General features: G+C 38.4%; 1 protein-coding gene across 7 annotated transcripts in view; it reads right to left on the reverse strand.

Moving 5' to 3' along the window:
• Positions 1-21,390, reverse strand: part of RAPGEF2 (Rap guanine nucleotide exchange factor 2) — a 196,259-nt gene that overhangs the window by 157,541 nt on the left and 17,328 nt on the right. Inside the window, exon 1 of one of the 7 annotated variants that reach the window (XM_088132705.1) lies at positions 5,510-5,943. The exons of 3 other annotated variants lie outside the window; for them this stretch is intronic. In XM_088132705.1, the coding sequence (XP_087988831.1) occupies positions 5,510-5,839 (330 nt within the window). In that variant the 5' untranslated portion in view covers positions 5,840-5,943. Of the gene's footprint in view, positions 1-5,509; positions 5,944-21,390 lie in introns of those variants that run through there. 3 more of the 7 variants (XM_088132704.1, XM_088132703.1, XM_088132702.1) reach the window with 3 other exon arrangements.

Raw genomic sequence — 21,390 nt, forward strand, 5'->3', positions numbered from 1 at the left:
TGTTGAAGCCAACAGTGAACGTTGCAAATAGTGATCACATGACTGCAGGACACTACAATGCCGTAATTGCAAGCTGGCTGCAAAGCACCCAAATCGTGATCATGTGACTGTGGGGATTCTGCAACAGCCACAACTAAGAGGACCCATCATAAGTACCCCTTGTTCAGCACTGTCATAACTTCAAACAGTCACTGAACAAGTGGAAAGTAAACAAGGACTACCTGTATAGTTTAATTTGTGAAGCATTAACCTAAAATTTTAGAGATTGTTACCAAGTTGGTTAATAGTTCCTTACAGAAAACTGTTATTGCAGTAAAATCCCAAAGTGTGAGAATTTAGAAGACACAGCATATGGTGAACTATAGTCTTCAGTCACATTTATTAGAATATAACACATCTTATGCTCATGCATGTATGAGGTCAATTCTCATCATACTCAAGTGATTGGTAACAGTGTTATCTGGCAGGCTGATAGGTAGCCTGACTAAAAAGCTACTAGGGAGGTAGAAACACTATAGAGGGCTGCATAGGTGGTCACTAAGGACTAGATGTAGATCATGATTGTCCACCCAGATTCTAGAATCTAAAGCAATCTAAAGTTGAAATTCTCATTATGTTTTACTGAAAAAGTAGATATAGTAGAGTTGTATATAATTTCTCACCTACAGTGGGAGCAAGAAGCCTTCAAGTTATAAATTGATTTGTTTGACTCTTTGGCTAAGAGAGTGGGATAATTATAAGTCCACTGATATAATTTTTTCAGGCATCTGACAGGTTAACAGGGAACATTAAGCTCCACTGTAGCAAGATAAGTGATACAGGGAAGCCTCATTGTCTCCCTCCTAATGATTGTTACAAACTAGTGGGAGGGAAAGATGCTTCCTCCTCCCAATGACTCAGCTCTGAATCTGGATAAAGGAAAATAAATGAGTATGCCTATATGGGTATATGCTTGAGAATTAGTGCAATTTATGTCCTCTAGTGCAACATCTAATACATTTGCACGAATCAAAATTCTTACCAAGCCCATAAACAAAGGCAGTTGTTTGTCTACATACTCCTGGTAACAAATATTCTCATTATACAAGTGAGCATCTCATATCTGTAGATCATAAACAAACACTGGGGCTGTGCACATTTCAAAAAAAGATGTGGAAAAAATGGTTCAGAACTAATGCAAACGTGGTACCTTTCTGTTTTTCATTACAGCAGATGAGCTGGTTTAATTATTACTTTTATTAATAACAATAATTATTAATTCATTAACATTAGGACTGTGCAACAGATCTGAAGAGAGTACTTTACAGAGTACATTGGTGTAAGCACTTCGTCTAGAAACATTAAAACAGTCCCATCCTCCAGGACATTCAGCATGGTTGCTTCAAAACTCTCCCTAACTCTCCCAACCTTTGTAGGCATGCACTGTCCTGCAGAAGCATTAGGGAACAGGGAAACCTTAGAAGCGGCCATACTGAACTATCCAGAAACTGTAGCTATTTTAACACTTTGCAGAGGGGTGCTTCACTCATTCCAAAATGCTTTACAAATGTCCTTTTTAAATTATTTTACTAACCCTGCTGGCTCAAATTATGTTATAATCTTACAAAAAAGATTCCAGATTTAAGCATCTTGTGTATCTCTAATAGCTTAAAACTTAACACAGGGCTGAAATCTTTAACTTGTAAATTCATTGATGGTTTAAAACTAAATGACTTTTCAGCAATTTAACACAGCACTGCAATGGTACCGTATTTTTATATCAAGTTTTAGCAGGGTTTAGCTAAGCCTGTGATGAAATATTTCTATCCAGGTCCAACTTGCAAATGGTTACTAAAAATCCAACCACTCACTAGAAAGTTTCTGTTACTGCCACATTTTGTCTAAAAGAAATGCTCAGTATTTTTCTCTTCTTTTCCCCTTACATAAACCTCAATAATTATACTTTACAAGTATCAAAGAGGCTCACGTTAGGGTCAATACATCAGGCAACGTTTACGCTTGTCCTTACTGATTTATCACTTTAGCTATAAAAGGATTACATTCTCAAAACAGGAATAGGTAGTGGATATTTTAAAGTATTTACCTTTATCCACAAATCTGTATCTACACAAATAACAGTAATGTATTAATCTTATATCTGAGCAAGTCATAATGAATTAACCTTTGCTGAACCAGCACTATTTATAATTTAGATTTGTAAGGCCACTCAGAATCACTGTTGAGTTGAGTAGCCTTGGAAATCTAAATTATAAATAAACACAAATATATAGACAAAGACAGTGGACAGGATCAACCAACAACAGTTCTATAGCATTACAGCATTTGGCTAAACACAACAGAATTCTTTTCATGATTTAAATTTAAGCACAGCTTCTATTTCCATTATTTAGTAGCACCAAGGTCTTGACAGTTACATTGTCTCAAGAACAATTGTTCTTAAATTAGCTGTGCAGAGTCTTTGAATAATCTTATCCTTAATCCTCTGAGAAAAGATTGTACATTTCCTTGCAATTCCATTAAGTTCCTGTTTACCAAACATATTTCTTCACTTTGAAATGTCCCTTTTCATGAAAGAGAAGCGGGGGGGGGGGTGCAGAGAAATTAACTCTTTTAATTTGATACAACCATATCCTGGAATTTTTCATAACATTTTCATGGCAATAACCATGATACCTAGAATTGTAAACAATTGTGATAGCTCTCTCCGAATTTAATATTGTGTATCAGCACTTAATTCTTTCAACATCAAATGTTAACTTTTAAGACTCATGTAGCTTCTTGAAAAAGATGGATTTTTAAAACACTGATTAGCACAAACCTCTAAATCCCTAGTACTGTAAGTAGCAATCCACAAATTGGTCCAAAATTCATTACTAAATATTACAAATATAATTTAAAGGAAACTGAATTACTGGAGATGCACTCTGATAGTTTGAAACATAAATCTGATCTGGAATGAGGCTATCTGGGATAGTTTTTGACTATCCCAGATAGTGATAAAGTGAGAAAGTTGTCTTTAACACGCTGCTTCTAATTCAAAATTCTTTATAAAGCTCTACCATGCATGTACAGCTTAGGAACTCAACATACTGGAAAGACAATGTTGCACACCAAAAAGGTTCTGCTTGTTTAGAAAGCTCATTGATGGGAAATATGAAGGAAAGAGGAATATTGGACTCAAGAACTTAAATTGGAGTGTTGTATGTGATCATAGACCTTTGTCAGGGGGCAATAATACGGGAGATGGACAAAGTTGTTTTAACTACAATCACTTATCTTGCAAGTGACCAATTGATTCATTTTTAATTCACCCTCAGTTTGATTATGCAACTTTCCATTCTTCTTCTTCCAACTTTCATTCTTTTATTTTGTTTAAAGGTTTTTTTTTCAATTATACTAGAGGTTATGTTTGTATTTAATAATTTTCCTCACTGATTCATTTATTCCTGCTGCAACATTTTAAATTAGCTTCGTTTTTAATGGTGTAAAATAATATAGTAAATAATATAACTTGAGGCTATTCCAATGCCATCTCTCCAATCACTATTAGTAAATGATGGGACTGATGCATGTACAGACAAGAAAATATTTTGATAAACATGCTAGTCTGTGAATTGTGATTGTTTTCTATGATTTTTACTCTTTACTAAACTGTTTTCAATCACCTCCTTTGGGTTCTGTCTAATTAAATAAATGAACATTTGAGTATCCCTCCTCAAAATTGAGAGAAAGATCTAATGTTCTGTTCATAGTTAAAACATTTTTCTTCTCATGAAGCTTTAACAATTTTAAAAACCTTTCTCCTGCACTTTAAAAAAATGTAACTCTATGCAAATCAAGAATCCCATAAGCTTCAGTAGACCCACAATATTCTTAAGATAGTGCCTACAAAATTCTTAAACTTACAAACAAACAAACAAACAAACAATATGGCAGAAATCTCAAAAGATTACCAAACCTTATGGAATAATGTATGCTATATACTATTACTGAGGACACAGGAATGAACTAAAAGAAGCAGTTACTGATAGACAATCCTACTGAAATGATGTCATATGTCACAGAGTTGATAGTGACTGAATAACAGCATAATTCTTGCAGAGTTAATTATGCAAATATGGAAACAAATTGACTCAAACAAATTAGCATGGGGAGTTAACATTCATTTCTCTTCTCCAAGGTTCTTCAGTTCAACAAAGTTTCAAACTTGAGAAAAATCACTTGAACAAAAGAATCATTTTGGGTTTTCTTGTAAATCCTATGTCTAGGATTGATGTTACAACAATACTACAAAGTTAAATGAGCATCTGTGTCTGGAAGTAAAATCTAATTATTTTACATTGCTTTTTACACCACAGGAGCCAACTGGAAATACCCTATTTATCTAACAGGAAGATTAGATTATTTTGACCCAATAAATAGCTTTGAAATGACAGGGTTATCTTTGATTCACTGAAAACACAGCAATGAAAGGTAGCTGGGAAATAATTAATTGGATATTTTGCAAACAGTATATATTCCTTACATATAATCCCTTGCAGAATGGGGGAAGCAAGAAAGTATAAGTGAACTCAACTTGTACAGAAACTGCTGAGAGTCTTGGAGACTACAATATAAAAATAAGACATTGCCCCCAGTTATCCTGCTTGTTCTTGGCAACATGGAGTCTACATCAAAGCAAATATTATTTGAGGGATTGTTTCATTCAGTCTAGCAAGAGAGGCATGCTCCAAGTCTAATCCTGCAGTGGGCAGGAAGACTTTTTCTGTCATGGTGCCCACCCTTTGAAACATCATCCCACACCCCAAGATTAGATTGGCCCTAACCTTGTTGAACTTTCAAAAGACCCACAAGACATAGTTTTTTTACCAAGCTTGGGGATCCGGATGTGTAGCAGAATGGGTGTAACGGTTATGTTGATTTGTGGTCAGTAGTTGTTACCTCAGCAACTGATTATGTGTGTGATTTTTTTTACTGTTATATGTTTTGTGATACTTTTAGCTGTTGTTAGCCACCCAAAGTCATGAACGTGAGATGAGCAGCCATATAAATTGCATAAATAAATAAATGTGTGAGACTTCATTATCAAAATGACTTCCAAACAGAGTGGTCTGAAGGTAAATCAGTCTATCTGTTCTTCCCAATAAGGTATAGGCCACCTTGAATAATGTTACCAGAAACTAGTTTGCCAATGCAGTAAAGGAGCATTGACACTTTGCCCTCATCTCCATAGTGTAGGCTCAAACCTAGTCTTTTATCTGTGTTTGCTTGTCATCACCTGTTTAAGAATGTCAGAGTACATATTACATCACAATGGACTATACGAGCCTTTCTCAACCTTTTGACCCTGGAAGAACCTCTGAAATATTTTTCAGGCCTCAGGGAATCCCTGCCCATTCAGGCACAAATATAGACCAGAAGTTACAAAATTATTATATTTGTTTCATGCATAGGTCTGTATATATGCATTAACAGTATTCTTAAACTAAAAATAAGGAATGAAGCTTACCTCTTTTAATGTGAAACCTGTGCTCGTTTGGATTTCATCTTCAACTGAAATAAGACCATTTCTGTCTTTGCTTTTGAGGTTTGTTAAACAAGAAATAGCTTGCTTACACACATAAGAAGTTGAAAATTGCAGCAAAATGTTCAGTGCCTTCCTATGAATGGCAGGATACTCTTCTTTCACAGAAATCCAGAAGTCCGTGGGCAGATCAGTGAATCTCATCTTGAGTATACGATCAGACCGAAGCTCACAAAGTTCTTCCTCTTCCTTCAAAATGAAGTTCTCAGGCTGACCAGAAAATGCAGAGAAAGGATCCCTCACCCAGTCATACATTTGTGTTGAAAGGGAAGGAAAATACTGATCAATTTTGTGCAGTACTTCCAGGTGGTTTTCAATTCAAATAGTCTTTGAAATAACACTCTTACGCACTGCTTTTGCAGCTCCGATAAATATATTACTCCTTGGAATCCATTCAAAAATGAGTTTCACAGGCAAACCTAATAGCTAACAAAAATTTCAACTATGTTCAGAAGGGGATTAAAGAGCTAGTCTTGCATAACTCCATATAAGCACAGCATACATTGCAAACTGCAGAATACTCAATTCTCTAAAATTAGTGTACTTATACAATATAGACTGTTATACTTAAAATATTTTATACAAAAGTTGAAACTCATATTAAAGTACTTCATAAATTTTCTGAAATGCTATTCCTTCAAAACATTATTCATTGGGATCTAGACAAAACTTCGTTATGCAGAATTAGTAATGTTACGATTTATATCCTAATTCTTATTTATTTTCCAGGTTCACATATACATTTATAAGATATATACCAACACAGTTAGTTAATATACTTTCTTATTAAAGTTATACACAACCTACATTTCAAGATACATTTATGATAGTTATACGCATCCTACATTTTTGATGATACTTGTAACAAAGAATACAAAATTAACAAAAACAGTAATATCTATAAAAGTTACAAGAAAATAAAAATATCAAATATAACAAGCAACCTAGATTCTTCCTACAAAGTCCACTGGAGCTGGTACCTGGTGTAACATCCTGCCTCTCTCTGGAATCATTTTCCTAGGGCACATGGTGGTAAAAGCCTGACAAACATAATTCAGCTAAAGCAGCATTTCTTAAACTGTGGTCCGAGGACCCCTGGGGGTCCCACAAGATCCTCTCAGGGGTCTGCAAAATCAAAAAATGTCACCCTTCTCATTTTTTTCATGAAAAATATTTTACTTATGTTAATATCTAATAGTTTTAATATTATTTTATATGATTCAATAAATATTCTACAATTGTATCAATTTTAATTTTTAAAATTTTTACCGACGCACATCCTATATCAAACTTCACCCTTTGAATTCATATCTTACAATTCAGGAGTGTTGTTCTGAACCATTAATTCATAATGCAATTTAAACTATGGATCATAGCCTAGCTGCTATGTCCTTTATTTTTATATTATGCATTTCATGCATTTTATCCATTTTATTGTAAGCTACCTAGAGTCCTATATGTGAGACAGGTGGCTATATAAATCAAATAAATAAATAAAACCAAAATAAATATTTTAAAAAATGTGTCAATGACAAGAAATAACATTTGAAAATCAATGCTAGTTGAATCAGTAAAGTTAACAGTTTTTGCAAGAGGAAAATACACTCTGTAATTACTTCACACTATTCAGCTATATATTCTCTATTAAGTTATGAATTTGGGGCTTATATATCATTCTTAATACGAATTAGGCATACTCATTGTAGGCTATTTTGGTATCATATCAGATTTAATTTTCAAGTTAAAGGCAATTTCTGTAGTAACTAACACGGGGGTCAGGAACCTTTTTGTCTGAGAGAGCCATGAACGCCACATATTTTAAAATGTAATTCCGTGAGAGCCATACAATATGTTTAAAACTAAATACAAGTAAATGTGTGCATTTTATGTAAGACCAACACTTTTAAAGTACAATAAGTCTCTGAATTCTTTTTAATAACGTTGTTATGCTGTTGCTAACCAATGATGAATAAAGTACTTCTTACCATTAATGCGACTTCTGGTGCTGCATGGTTTTGCTGATGGCTTTGTAGTCTGGTTGATACGTGGTGAGGTTAAGCTTCATGCAGGCGTTGAGACTTCCATCCATTAAATGTGATTGTAGGTTGGTCTTAATGTTCTTTAGATGTGAGAAAGACTGCTCACATGCATACGTAGAGCCAAACATTGTCAGTACAGCAATACTCACACGATGCAGTGTGTGGTATGTGACGGGAAGCGCGTTCCAAGTTTTGACAATCAGCTGGTCTGTGGGTTGAAGTTTTTTCATTTCTCCCCACTTGTGTTTGCTTGCCAACTCTGCTTGCTGTCGTGCAAGTCTTTCCAAATCTTCATTCAGTGACTTGAACTTATTCACCCACATGTCTGAGGCCTTCAGGTCAGCAGCTTGTAGCTCAAAATCTCTGACGGAGACACCGGGGATGTAACTCAGGTTGGCGCTGTCCACTGCACACTCGTGTGGATGGGTGATGAACTTAAAAAGACGAGTGCACTCACGAAATTCTCCAAAGCGTGCTTTGAATGACTGCAGGAGATTAGATGTGAAGCCCGCTAGCTGCTGAAGATCAAGATGTTGAGCAGGGTCACTTGCTGTGCATGCATCTTTAAACTCTCCCAGTTTTTCAAAGTGTAGTAAACGACCTGTTTCAATGTCGGCGATGAAGACTTCTAGCTTGTTTTCAAATGCAAACACTGCTTGTTGAAGGGATAAGACTGTATTTCCAACGCCTTGCATTTTCACATTGAGCTGGTTCAGATGTTCAGTCATGTCCACGAGATAGAAGAACTTCAGGAGCCACTCAGTGTTAGCTAACTCAGGATGCTCGACGTTTTTCATTTCAAGAAAAGTCTGGATTTCGCTCAGACAAGCCGCGAAACGGCTGAGCACCTTCCCTCTTGACAACCAACGCACACTGCTGTGCAAAAGCAGGCCAGGATAATTATTCCCAACTTCATCCAGCAGTGTTTTAAACTGGCGATCATTTAAAGCTTGGGCAACAATAAAGTTGACCACCTGAATGACCAGCGACATCACCTCACCAAGCTGCTCGCCACACATCTGAGCACAAAGCGCCTCCTGATGTAGGATGCAGTGAAAACTTAGGATGGGTCTCTTTTCATGTTCACGAAGAAGCGCTACAAATCCTCTGTTTTTCCCAATCATGCACGGAGCACCATCAGTACACACTGAAATAAGTTTATCCATCAGTAGATTTTGCTCTTTAGCAAACTCAGTGAAAGACTTGAATAAATCCTCCCCTCTTGTTGTCCCTTTCATAGGGAAAACAGCAAGACTTTCCTCACGTAGTGTGTCACCGACAGCATACCTTGCAATCACGCTGAACTGGGATAAATGACTTACGTCTGTTGACTCATCCAAAGCGAGAGAAAAAAATGGTGCTGCATTTATGTCCTTCACTTGTGTTGCCTCAATTTGATTTGCCATCATGATGGTACGATCGTGAACAGTTCTTGCCGACAGAGGCATGTCTTTTATTCGTTTGATTATCTTGTCTTTATCCGAAAAGTAGTCAAAAAGTTCATTGGCAACATCAAGCATGAATGTTTTGGCATACTCCCCATCTGTGAATGGCTTTCCGTTTCTCACAATTGCTAAAGCACCAGCAAAGCTAGCCGAATTCCAGTCACCTTGTTGGGTCCAAACACGGAGTTGCTGCTGACTAGCTTGCACTCTGCACAGTAGCTCTTGACATACTTTCTTCCTGCTGTCCCCGCAGGATATTTCGATGCAAATGTAGTATGGCGTGTGTCGAAGTGCCGCTTTATATTTGACCGTTTCATTGATGCAATTTTATCATTGCATATTAGACACACTGCAGAACCTGTTCTCTCCACAAAGGCGAATTCCTCTGTCCATTCCTGCTGAAAAGTACGATACTCCTCATCTTTTTTTCTTTTAGGCATCTTCTTCAATAAAAGGGTTTCTGCAATTAGCTAGCTGACTGAGGTGAGGAGGATACCACCCCAGGTAGTGGTCCGTGGGGCAGGGCAGAGGTAATGAAGGCAGAGTAGCCAATTGTGGGTGTAGCTGGTGGGATGGACCCTTACAGGCCGTCAAGGAGGTTAGGCCCAAGCGGGGGCTCGATTTTCGGCCACTGGTGGAAAGTGGCACCATGCCTGAAATATGTCTCATTCCTCGTTGGGGCCACAAACAGGGGGCCAGCCCAAGATGAGGACTCACCCAACAGAGCAGGGGCAGTGGAAGCAGGATGCAAAGCGGTGCACCCGGATCGCATTCGCGTGGGCCGACGGGAGCTAGGCCGAAGCCGGGGCCTCGATTTGCGGCTGCCTGTGGAGGACAATGCGGCTCCAGGCCCGTTCGGCCGCGGATGCTGCGGGGCAAGGTAGGGTGAGTCCCAAGGATGCCGGATGCGATGCGGAGGAGGGCGTGGCCTGCGCTCGGCGGATAGAAGACGTGTTCTAAGCCTTACCCCGTTATTTTTTTTTATTAAAGATTTGGCAGCGAGCCAGATGCAGCCATCAAAAGAGCCACATCTGGCTCGCGAGCCATAGGTTCCCGACCCCTGAACTAACACATACTTTAAATGATGATCAACTCCAAAAGCCATCTATCTCTCACTGTTAACTTACTTACTCCCCTCTATCACAATCAGCTTTAAGCTGTTGCAATGTTCCCCAAGTTTTCCTAACTTTCATAAGGAGAAACAAGAAGAAAAAATCCTTTTCTACTAAAAAACTACTATATTTTACTTTAGATTCAAACTATAAAACCTTAGTTGAAACAGTGGTATATATGGGCAATAAGACTGCTTGCCTGCTTGCCCGTGAGAAATTCTCATTTGCTTGTCAGTTCTGAATCAGCCTTACGCTAGAAGTATTTATATCCAGCAACTGGTTATTTCACTGTAACGGCTGGATTTAGGAGCTCCAGAGTCAGCTATGGGGTTGAAATGTTCTTTGGTGATTCCATGGATGATCCTTAGTTGGGGATCAACAGAACAGTTAAAAAAAACTGGAGCAAACCAGATACTTAAGAAAATTAAGAACATTACAACAATAGAGCTAAGATGAAATATATGAATATATACAAGATGAAGTGTATGAACTAACATTTGTACAGAAACTTAAAGAGATCTTCTGTATCACACTTTCAAAATCAAGACCAAGTAAAGAGTCAAAACATATTCATATATAACAATATCACAATGTATGGAGATGGTTCTAATTCCCTGATATTAAGTAAGAGGCTTCAATAATCTGAGAATCTAGCATGGTGCTTTTAGAGTATTCACTACGACAAAATGCAATTTGGTATATTCCCTAGGGTGTGAGAAATCTCAAAAATCTCTGTTGCCTACAATTTGCCTAATGTCTAAGATATTCAGTGAAGAAATGGCTTAAAACCAGATATAGCTTAAGATACCTATAAAAAAACTCAATCTTTATTAAACATGCAATCTTAATGAACTCAAGAAGGGATATGCAATTAATGTCGCACTATCCCTCAGAGAAAAACTGTGTAACTCTGGATACTAGATGGATTTTAAAAAATCCCCTAAACTAAAACAATTATATCTAGCAAAGCAATAGATCTAATAAAATTATACTTGTATTTTAATTATAATTTTATATTTATCCTTGCTCAAATAGACTTTGCAGTCACTGAAGGACACTTTGGGTTCATCTTCACATCCCCTGAGGTGTGTGTACATATCATTTTTTTTTTTTATGCCACATCCTTTGTTAGCCCTTTGAGATAGTCTAGACAAGAAGCACAACCAGGAGTACTAACTCTATCTTTACTGTAGGCTTACATTAACAGAATCTTGCAAAACTAAAAGTATTTTTCCCCTCCTTTCCTTTTACTATTTAGAAAACTAGGAAGGGTCCCTTCTGAAATGTTTCCCACCCCCTCCCTCCTTCTGTTGCCGGAGATGTTTTACAGACCAGCTGTCCAGTCTGCAGCTCTCCCTCTTGTCTTCCAAGGTTATTCCCACATCCTTATAAACTAAGTTTTCCTTTCACTCCATCCCACAGCTAGAAGCCATCTTAATTGTTCCAGTTTTATAGGAGTGTTTTCCTCTTCTCCCAAAACAACGTTAGCTATAGATCCGACACGGCAATTTCATTAACAATGTGGTTGCTGATACATTTAGGGATGAATCTAAATTTGAAACACTGTTTATTTGGTCAATGACCAGCAAAATTTTAAAAAATACAACACCAAAGTAAAATCAAATGGATGAGATAAAATACTAACATAACAAAGTAACAAAAATGTAACATAATGGTGTGTTAATTACTTGTGCAAGAATAGATCTAAAATATTACACTCTATGGAGTAAATATATATATCACCTAAAACAAGATAGCTAGCATATATTAAACCTAAATTGATAAATAAAACAGAAGTGGTTATTTCTGTGACCAGTTATGCTTTATTTTCATTGCAGCAACACAGAATTTGGCTATGAACAAGTGATATAGGGTTTCAAATCTTTTAGAATCTCCTTGTTACCACATGGGCAGGTTCACTCAGTTAATGGAATGTTGGAGTATCTGCCTTGCAGCAGTGCAGATGGTAAGAAGTTATGCCTGGCTTTTTAAAATGCTATCTTCAGTTTGGGGAAAGTCTTGCTGGTTCCCAACTACCCTTATTAATCCAATTTCTGCCATGTTGGGGCAACCTTTTAACTTCAGCCTGAAACACCCTTATTCTTTGGGTGAGCAATTGCTTGGCTTGGTCATATCCTAAAGAAATTAGAAATGGTAAGTCCATATAATGCCAACTTCAGCTCTATGGCCTGTTTTCAAGGAGAAGGAAAATTGTCTATTAAAACTAGAGAGGTCAGTCCAACTGGGAAGAATTGGATTTTCAGCCAATATTTGATCACCATCCTCCAGGCCCTTGCCTGGATTGCAGGCATTCCTGTCTTGAGCCTTAACCAGGCATTTGCTGTTCCACTGAGTGCAGAGAAGATTCACTTCTTCGCATAAATTCCTACTGATGCATCACGAAGGATCTGGGCTAAAAGTTTGGCCTCAAAAAGTTTTAATGCTGCAGGAGTTAATCTGCCTCCGCTTGAGTAAAAGAAGTGCTTAATAGCACTTGTGGACCTAAGGGCTGGCTGTACTATGGGATTCTGGTGTGCATTCCAGGTGCCTTTAGAACAGAAAAATACCCCAAGGTATTTAAATGCAGTAATCTGTTCTAATTTGTGTCCTTCTACTGTCCAGGATTGCTGGGTGGCCCTCTTAGCAAACACCAGAATTTTAGGTTTTTCAAAATTAAGAACCTGGTGCTTTTGTCTGCAGTACCAAGGTATTGCTGCTATTGCTTTTTTCAGCCATAGAGGGATTTGTGAAATTATGGTAGCAGCAGCAGCAGCACAGAGGAGTATAGGGATTTTGTGCCCTGCTAGTGTAGGTACATGAAAATCCGGATTATGAAGAAGGTCCACCACTAAATTGATGTACAAGTTGAAAAAAGAGGGGGCAAGAATACATCCCTGTCACACTCCTTTCTGAATGCTTACTGTGCCAGAGAGGGACACTTGGGGACTACACCTCACTCTTAAGGTGGTGTTGGAGAATAATTTCTGTATCAGAGAAAGGATGCACCTGTCAATAGTTGTGGGTTTTTTCCTCCCCAAAAGGGCATTTCTATAAATTGAGTCAAAGGCATGTTTAAAATCTAGAAAGGCCATGCAGAGGGGGGATTTCTTTTTATGAGTGTATTTTTGTCCAAGATGGTGGAGCAACAAAATGTGGTCTATTGTTGACCTCCTTTCTCTGAATCGTGTTTACTCATCTTGGATTATAAGGTCTGTCTCTATCCAGTCTTGGGAGCTTGGATTTAAATGTTTGGAATATATAATATGCTAGTGGAACTCAAAAGGCTGATAGGCCTGCAATTGCATGGATCATTCTTATTGCCCTTTTTATAAACTGGGACTATTATTGCCAGCCCCCAATCTTTTGGAATATAACTAGTCTGATCTATGAACATAAACAGGGATGCTAGCAGAGACATCCACCAGTTGGGATTCCTTTTAATTATTTCAGGCAAAACACAATCAACACCTTGGAGACTTGTTCACCTTAAGAAATTCAATCAAACGGGTTGCCTCTTGCACAGAGACAGGGGGCCAATTTTGAATTTGGTCTCCTCATTTATGTTACAAGCAGGTTCCAGGTACAACCCTCTAAAATACTCCGCCCAAGATTGAATTGGTACTTGATTGACTGGGGAGGCTAGCAGTTTTCCTAGCCTCTGGTAGTTTGCCAGAAGATGGAAGAGTCCCTCTTCCTGACTGATTGAATTAATTTCTGCCAGGTCTCCTTCTTTGCCAGTCTTTTCTTTTATGAGGACCTTGTAATAAGCCTTTAAATTCCATACGGAAAGTAGTTAGTCCTCAGAAGACTACTTACTCTTTTTATATGCTGTTCAACATGACCTTTTCAGCTGTGCACAATCCTGATCAAACCATTTTTTATGCTTTACACCCCAGATACTGGAGTGTTGCTTTGTTTGACAAAAACTGATTTCAAATTAAAAATTATCAGATAATACAACTCTAAGTATGTCTAGCAGGTGTGCATGAATTTCTAAGGTTTCTGGGGCTGTCAACCATTTAGCGACTGATTCCCAGAAGGGTGTCACAGTTAGTATTAGGGGGTAATGATCACTTTCCAATCCTGAATCTACCTCCATCCACTGTAGGGCATTTAAGAGATTATGCAAGATGATACAGTAATCAACTGTTGATCTTCTCCCTGCCCCCCAGTAAGTATGTTTTCCTGGGTGATCCCCATCTAGGGAGCCATGAAGTATGCACAGCTTCAAACATGTGGTCATCTGCCTAACACATAATCCTTTTTTTAAAATACATATTTATATTAAGAATTTTAACTACAATAGTAAAAACTAATACAAACTAAACTTAGAGAAAGAGAAGAGAAGGACCAGTTTCTAAAATCATCATTTATCTTTTCTTATGACTTGTAATTGCCAGGTTAACCAAAATAAGTCTGTTTCCTTTGAGAAGTTGTTTATTTGTTATAGTTAATTCCAAAATCTTATAGTAAAAGTCAATATTCCAAATGTATCTGGACTCTTAATCCATTTACAACTTTCTTAGATTAAAATCTTATTTAGCTTTTTACTGTTTATTTCAAATTCTTTAAATTCTTAAGCTTGTAATTAATTTTTCTTTTGTTCAGAATTGAAGATAAACTAACCCGATGAAAACTTTTCAAACCTCTCATTCCAAAGGTCCCTAATAGCTTTGAAATGGTTAATAGGCAATTTCCAAAAATGATTTAAGGTTTGTAAACTTAGTGTCCTTTAGAAGTCTCCACCATGGTTGCAAGCAAGATGGCTGATCCTGTTGTCTCCCAGCACTCAAACCCACAGAAAACCACTGTCCTATGGTCTCCTCATAAGGAGCAGCTGTCCAGAGCACATGTAGATGATATCCCATCTTCTTATCCTGAGAGGTTCCAGGGAACCAGTCTACTCACCGGTTCCTTGATCTTTGCTGCACTTGTCAGCTCTGCTTTTGCAGACCTGTCTTCAGTTCACCATACCTCCCCAGAAGCCTGACTAATACATAATCCTGATCAATTAGATTTTAAATCCTTAAATTCTCTACTGTATAGAGGTCCCTCTGGTGCATCCTCTTCATGGTAAATCTTGAATTGATGGAATAGGGAGGGATCATTTGGCCCCATCCTGGCATTTAAATCCCCACCAATTATAATTGATGCTTCAGGGTATGTTTCTAAGCAAGCAAGGATGAAATTTTCTATATGCTTCCAGGTGCTGTTGGTCTGGCTGTGTGTTTTAGAAGAGGGGATCTAGATGTTAAGGAGAATGATTTCCCTCTAGATGCTGAGAATTGTTCTCCATGGCCATTTTTACTTGAACCACAGGAAAGACTGGATACATGGCTTCCACAAAAGCATTTGCCCACATTGTGCCCAAAGTGCTTTGTGAAGTTCTTATAAGGTCTTAAATGGCCTCTTTAAAAATATGGGTTTAATGCTCTTTCAAAGAACACAAAACTCTTTTTAAGAACCAACACTGAACAAAAGGCCAACATAACCAAGCAAAAATTAGTTTCTACCAGCTACTGGTTCTGTCACTACCAAATACATTACAGGTTTTCTACTGCTTCTGCCAACAAAGTCATTTATTTATTTATTTATTATTTATGAGATGTACATGGCTGACCATCTCAAATACATGAGTGTATACTGTGTATTCTGAGTGGCTACTTTCTGTTTTTATTTTTTATTATGAAGGGGAGGGTTCTAGCATGTCACAGGAGAAGGTTGGTTATTCAGGCAACCTGTCAGGTGGCTAAACATATAATTTCAAGCACCAATTTACACTTGCTGTTGTTTTTACACTGTCAAGGAACACTTGGTTGAAGGGGAAATTAAGCCATGGAAATCTACCGGTCTTTTTCCTTAACTTACCTTTAGTACAACAATAAGGACAGTATCAGTCACCAGCTTCACTACTCTGCAGAATAGGGCTCAGCAATAAGGACAGAAAATTTTATGCTAGCATACTTTTTTGCCAACTCAAGGACTGCAGGATAGCATTTTAACATGGGCATCTCCCTGTGTCCTTTCCTTTTTAATGCATTCTGTATGCTTATGTCTTTGAATACAACAGAATATTGTGTTGGTTCAAGTTATTTCTGGGTAAATTTAAGATGATAATTAACCACAATGCCCCAAATTTGAAGAATTCAGCAAATTGCATAACACTTCCCATGTGAGCTTCCCTGTGCGCTAAGTTCAACAGATGCTACCTCAATGTTATATAAGTCATGGTGATAAAATACAAAGGTAAGGACTTTTCACACCTATTCTGTAATAATGGAATTATATTCCCTGAAGGCTTACAAAAATTATCACTATTTACATTGTACTGAAATGTGGGGTTTTTTTGTTCATTTGTTCCTGGATTTTTTTAATTATTATTATTATTATTTAAATTTATGCATTAATCATTTTTAAAAGAAATAAAGAAGAGCAATCAAGCAAGCTAAATGAGAAAAGAGGAAAAATAGTTGATGCAGAAATATATATCAGTAAATGGACAAAGAAATTAGTGAAACTGCAGTGAGTGCTCAGTATATCATTGATGAGAAATTAACCATAAAAATCAAAGTACATTAAATTATTCTAACAATCTGAGAAGGGATTTGAATCTGAGCTGAGTGCCAAAATCTCCACTATTTGTTATTTAAAAGTAATTCCCCCCCCAAAAAAAGAAAAACTGCTAAAAACATTATTGATAAATATTAGTTTCCAACTTCCCTTTTGTTGGATTCTGATGTACAATTTTAAGGCATTGAAAGTATTTGTGTGTTTCTGGTTTCAGTTCTTTAGTCAGTTCTTTTTTCTCTTAAAAACCATACTCTAAATATTATATTTGCCTTGCTGCATATTATATAGTATATATTGAAGCCATTCTTGCTTAAATTTGGTTAAACTTCTGTGAATATATGCTGTTAATTTTGTAATTACTGCATATTCTCCAAGTTTAAGTCCCCAGTCTGATACCTTCAGTTGTGTATCTCTTTTCCAATGTTGTGCTAAATTTATCTTTGCAGCTGTGAACGTGAATCTTAGTAAATTGTAATATTTTTTTGTTAATGTGTTTTGGAATAATGCCTAGTAAGAATACTTGTGGTTTCATTTCAAATTTGATTTCTGAAATTCTCTGAATAGTGCTGTGTATTTCCTTCCAGTATTTTGAGTTTTTTACATCTCTACCACATATGGTAAAATATTCCTTCTGTCTCATGGAATTTCCAAGATTTATTACTATATGATTTGTCTATCTTGGCAATAACTAATGGAGTTGAATATCATCTATAAAACATTTTATACCAGTTTTCTCTTAAGTTTTAACTTGGAATAAACGTTATTGATTTGTTCCATAATTCTTCCCATTGTTGTTTTGTGACTGTTTAAAGTTTTGCATCCATTTTAATTCTTAATTTAGGTCTTTTTTATTTTTATCTGCTTTTTGTTTTATGTATCTCCCTACACCACTTTAAAACTGCAGTAGAAAACAAATGACTGAACACTGACAAAAGTTCCCATTTTAGAAAAAAATCAGTCTATGTTTTTAATATGTAAAAAAGCAACTTAAGAAAATTTTTCAACTTCAGTTAACAAAGAAGTACAAAATCATCTCATCACCTAGTTTTGTAATCCTCTTGGAAGAAACATACATGTGCATAAAAATGGAATGTTGCTCAGCCAAGATCTGCAGTTATGTGCTAAAAAAAGAAGCAGTTACCAAAGAACTGATCACAGCTTCTAAAACACAACCAGAATTTAATATTCCTGTGAATATGCCTCCCATTTTTGTAGTTAATTTCCTTTAACTTAACATTTAACTTTTAAAAGTTATGGTTGAAAAGTACAAACCCACCCATGGTTTTCCTACAGAGGTAGGCTTCAGTATCTGCAGTATCATTATCCACTGTTGATAAATATAACTCAGAACCTTTATCTATGGTAAATAGTTTCACATTCTGTGACTGAGTGGTTCTGAAACACATGTCAGATGAGACTCTGGTCAGCTAGCAAGACATTAAAAATAATAGAAAAACCAGCATCAACAGGACCTTAAAAGAACTACAACAAACTACAACAAACAACTTCCCACACTGTGGAGAACTCAGCAAAGGGAAGTGGCAAATGTCCACTAAACTGTTGCCCTTGAGCAAAAAGGTAAAGCTTTCTGGAGGAAAAAAATCTGAACTTGATCCCTGATAATGCGTACCATCAAGTTCAGAAAGTAGCTAGAGGCTACTTTGCAACCTTATAAAGACAGCTACTGGGCTCTGCAAAGCAAGGCTAAGCAGAGCACTATCACCACTTCTTTGCAAAAGCAGCTATACCCAGCATCAATACAAAGTCTCAGAAAACAACACCAAAACTTTCCACAGCTTTGAGGAAAAGAAAGAGGACTAGTTCCCTATTTTGATTCTGCATTCTTTACAAAATATCCCTATTTTTACTTTTTCCTTATATTTCTGGTGATATGCTGCTGATTCCAGTTTTAATGTCTCATTATCTATCTGAGGTTTTGTAAGATCTTATGTGGGCTATCTGCAATTTTATTTGCAATGTTTGGTAGACTATAATCTTCCGCAAATAACAATATATATATAAAACCTACCTTTCCTCAATGTTAACCAATCACATCCATACACTAATAATTAATTCATGAAGCTGCCAACACAAGTATTTGTTTACCACATATTCTAATTTATTTTTATTTTATTTATATAGCCGCCCATTTCACACAAAGCGACTCTGGGCGGCACACAACTATTAAATAAAATAACAGATGGATAAAAACAATCATAATAAAAAGATTTAAAATGATTATTAAAATAAAAACTATCAAAAAATTTTAAATTTTAAAATATACAAACCCCACGGAGAGAGGAGAGTATCAATTACGTGGAGCCATCTAAGAATGTCTCCGATTCCCAAAGATCCTCAGATCTGATGGCATAACCAGGTCTTAAGGGACTTCCTAGACAACAGCAGGGAAGGGGCGAGCCTAACTTCAGGAGGGAGAATGTTCCACAAGGAAGGAGCCCGCTTCCTGGGACCCACCAAATGCAAGTCCCTGGCTGATGGAACACTTAGCATACCTTCCCTGCCTTACCTAACAGGACAGGCTGATATCATCGGAGAGAGGCAGTCCCTCAGATAACCCGGCCACATGCCATGAAGGGCTTTAAAGGTCAAAACCAGCACCTGGAATTGGACCGGGAAGCAAACTGGAAGCCAATGCAACTCATGAAGCAGAGGTACAATATGTGCTCTTTTAGGGGCACATATAACTGCCCACGCCACCACATTCTGCACCAGTTGAAGCTTGAAAGTTAATTAGTTTTCTGAAGTTCAACACTTGTCCCAGAGCTGAATGTTATATACCTTCAGCAGGGAACACAGACCAGAGGAAAGCAGCATTGATCAGTTGGGAGTTTTGCTTCTGTACCAGCCTCCCTGCTGCATAGCAACTTCCCTGCCTGAGCTACTGGAGGCCATCTCGGGTTGGCGATGGGGTTCCCCAGGCTTATGGTCCTTGGGGACTTTAATCTGCAGTCCCTGGGGTTGACTTCAGAGGCGGCTCAGGAGCTCATGGCCACCATGGCGGCCATGGGCCTATCCCAGGTCGTCAATGGCCTGACTTGGAACAGTAGTCACACTCCGGACATGGTTTTCTTGTTGGAGCAGTGGCAACATGATATGGTGGGGGATTTGTCATTGTCCCCCTTGTCATGGTCAGACCACTCCCTGGTGGCCTTGAGATTCTCTTATGCTGCCCCCCTCTGCAGGGAGGCGGGACCTATTCGATCGGTCCACCCCCAGCGACTGATGGACCTGCATGGATTCCAAAGGGAGCTGGGGGGGGGGTTTCCTGAGGCCTTGCTGCACAGTCCAGTGGAAGCCCTGGCTGCAGCCTGGAATAAGGAGGCAGCCAGGGCATTAGACAGGATCACGCCTGTGCATCCTCTCTTGGTCCATCACCCCCGGCACTCCCCATGGTTTACAGAGGAATTAAGGGTGCTGAAAAGGGCCAGGAGACATTCAGAAAGCTGCCAGCAAAAACAAAGGACGAGTCTGACCAAACAGGGGTTAGAACCACTATTAAAGCCTACCTCGTGGCAATAAGGGCAGCGAAATGCCATTATTTCTCCGCTCTTATTGCATCCGCAGAGTGTCACCCGGCAGCCCTGTTCAGGGTCACCCAATCCCTCCTGGGTAAGGAGGGCCCAGAGGACCATCTACAAGGCCGTGCAGAGGAATTTGCTGAACGTCTGACAGATAAAATTGCTCAGATCCATTCCCCAGTTGGAGGCCAAGTGTGATGCAGGTCCAGTGGAGATGCCTGGGGAGCAGACTTACCTGGTCATCTGGGAACAGTTTGATCCTGTCGGACCTGAGGAAGTAGGCAGGGTCCTTGGGGCTGTTAGTGCTGCTACCTGTGCTTTAGATCCTTGTCCTTCCTGGCTGGTTAAAGCCCACTGTGGAGGTGACACTGGGGTGGGTACTGCTGGTGGTCAATTCATCCTTGCATGAGGGGGTATTCCTGATGCCTTTTAAGGAGGCCCTGGTCCACCCCCTCCTCAAGAAAACATCACTAGATCTCACCCTTTTGGACAACCTTCATCCAGTTTCCTACCTTCCCTTTTTAAGAAAGGTTGTAGAAAAGGTGGTCACATGACAGCTTCAGAGGATCCTAGAGAAAACAGATTATCTGGACCCCTTTCAGTCACGTTTCAGGCCTGGTTATGGGACAGAATGTCAGGCCCAGCCCAAGAACAATGATGAAACAGTCCAGTACTGTACAGTTCCTTTATTAGCTTATAACTTATAGACAGAATCTTGCCAAACTAAATCTTTACTACAGCAACTAGTGGATATAACCTGTGAGATTCTAGGGAATGGCTGTCCTGAACCTCTTTCACTTCCCATGCTCCTGTTGCAGACTCAACTGTCTCTTCCTCTCTCCTGGAATGCACCCCCTTCTTCCTGATAGCCTTGATCATCCACATCACTCTCCTTCTCGTAGATACATTCCATCACACAGAAGCAGCACTGGTTGCACTTTTAGATGATCTCTGGCGAGAGTGGGATGGGGGTAGTACATCCATCCTTGCTCTTCTTGACCTCTTGGCGGCTTTCAATACCACTGACTATGGTATCCTTTTGGGTCGGCTGCAGGAGTTGGGGCTGGGGGGGCACAGTTCTGTGCTGGTTCAGCTCCTTCC

The sequence above is a fragment of the Python bivittatus genome, unplaced genomic scaffold, assembly GCF_059951505.1.
Source record: "Python bivittatus isolate LINGU-HERP-01145 unplaced genomic scaffold, Pbiv_v1 ctg000070_np1212, whole genome shotgun sequence".
In the NCBI taxonomy this organism is placed as follows: Eukaryota; Metazoa; Chordata; class Lepidosauria; order Squamata; family Pythonidae; genus Python; species Python bivittatus.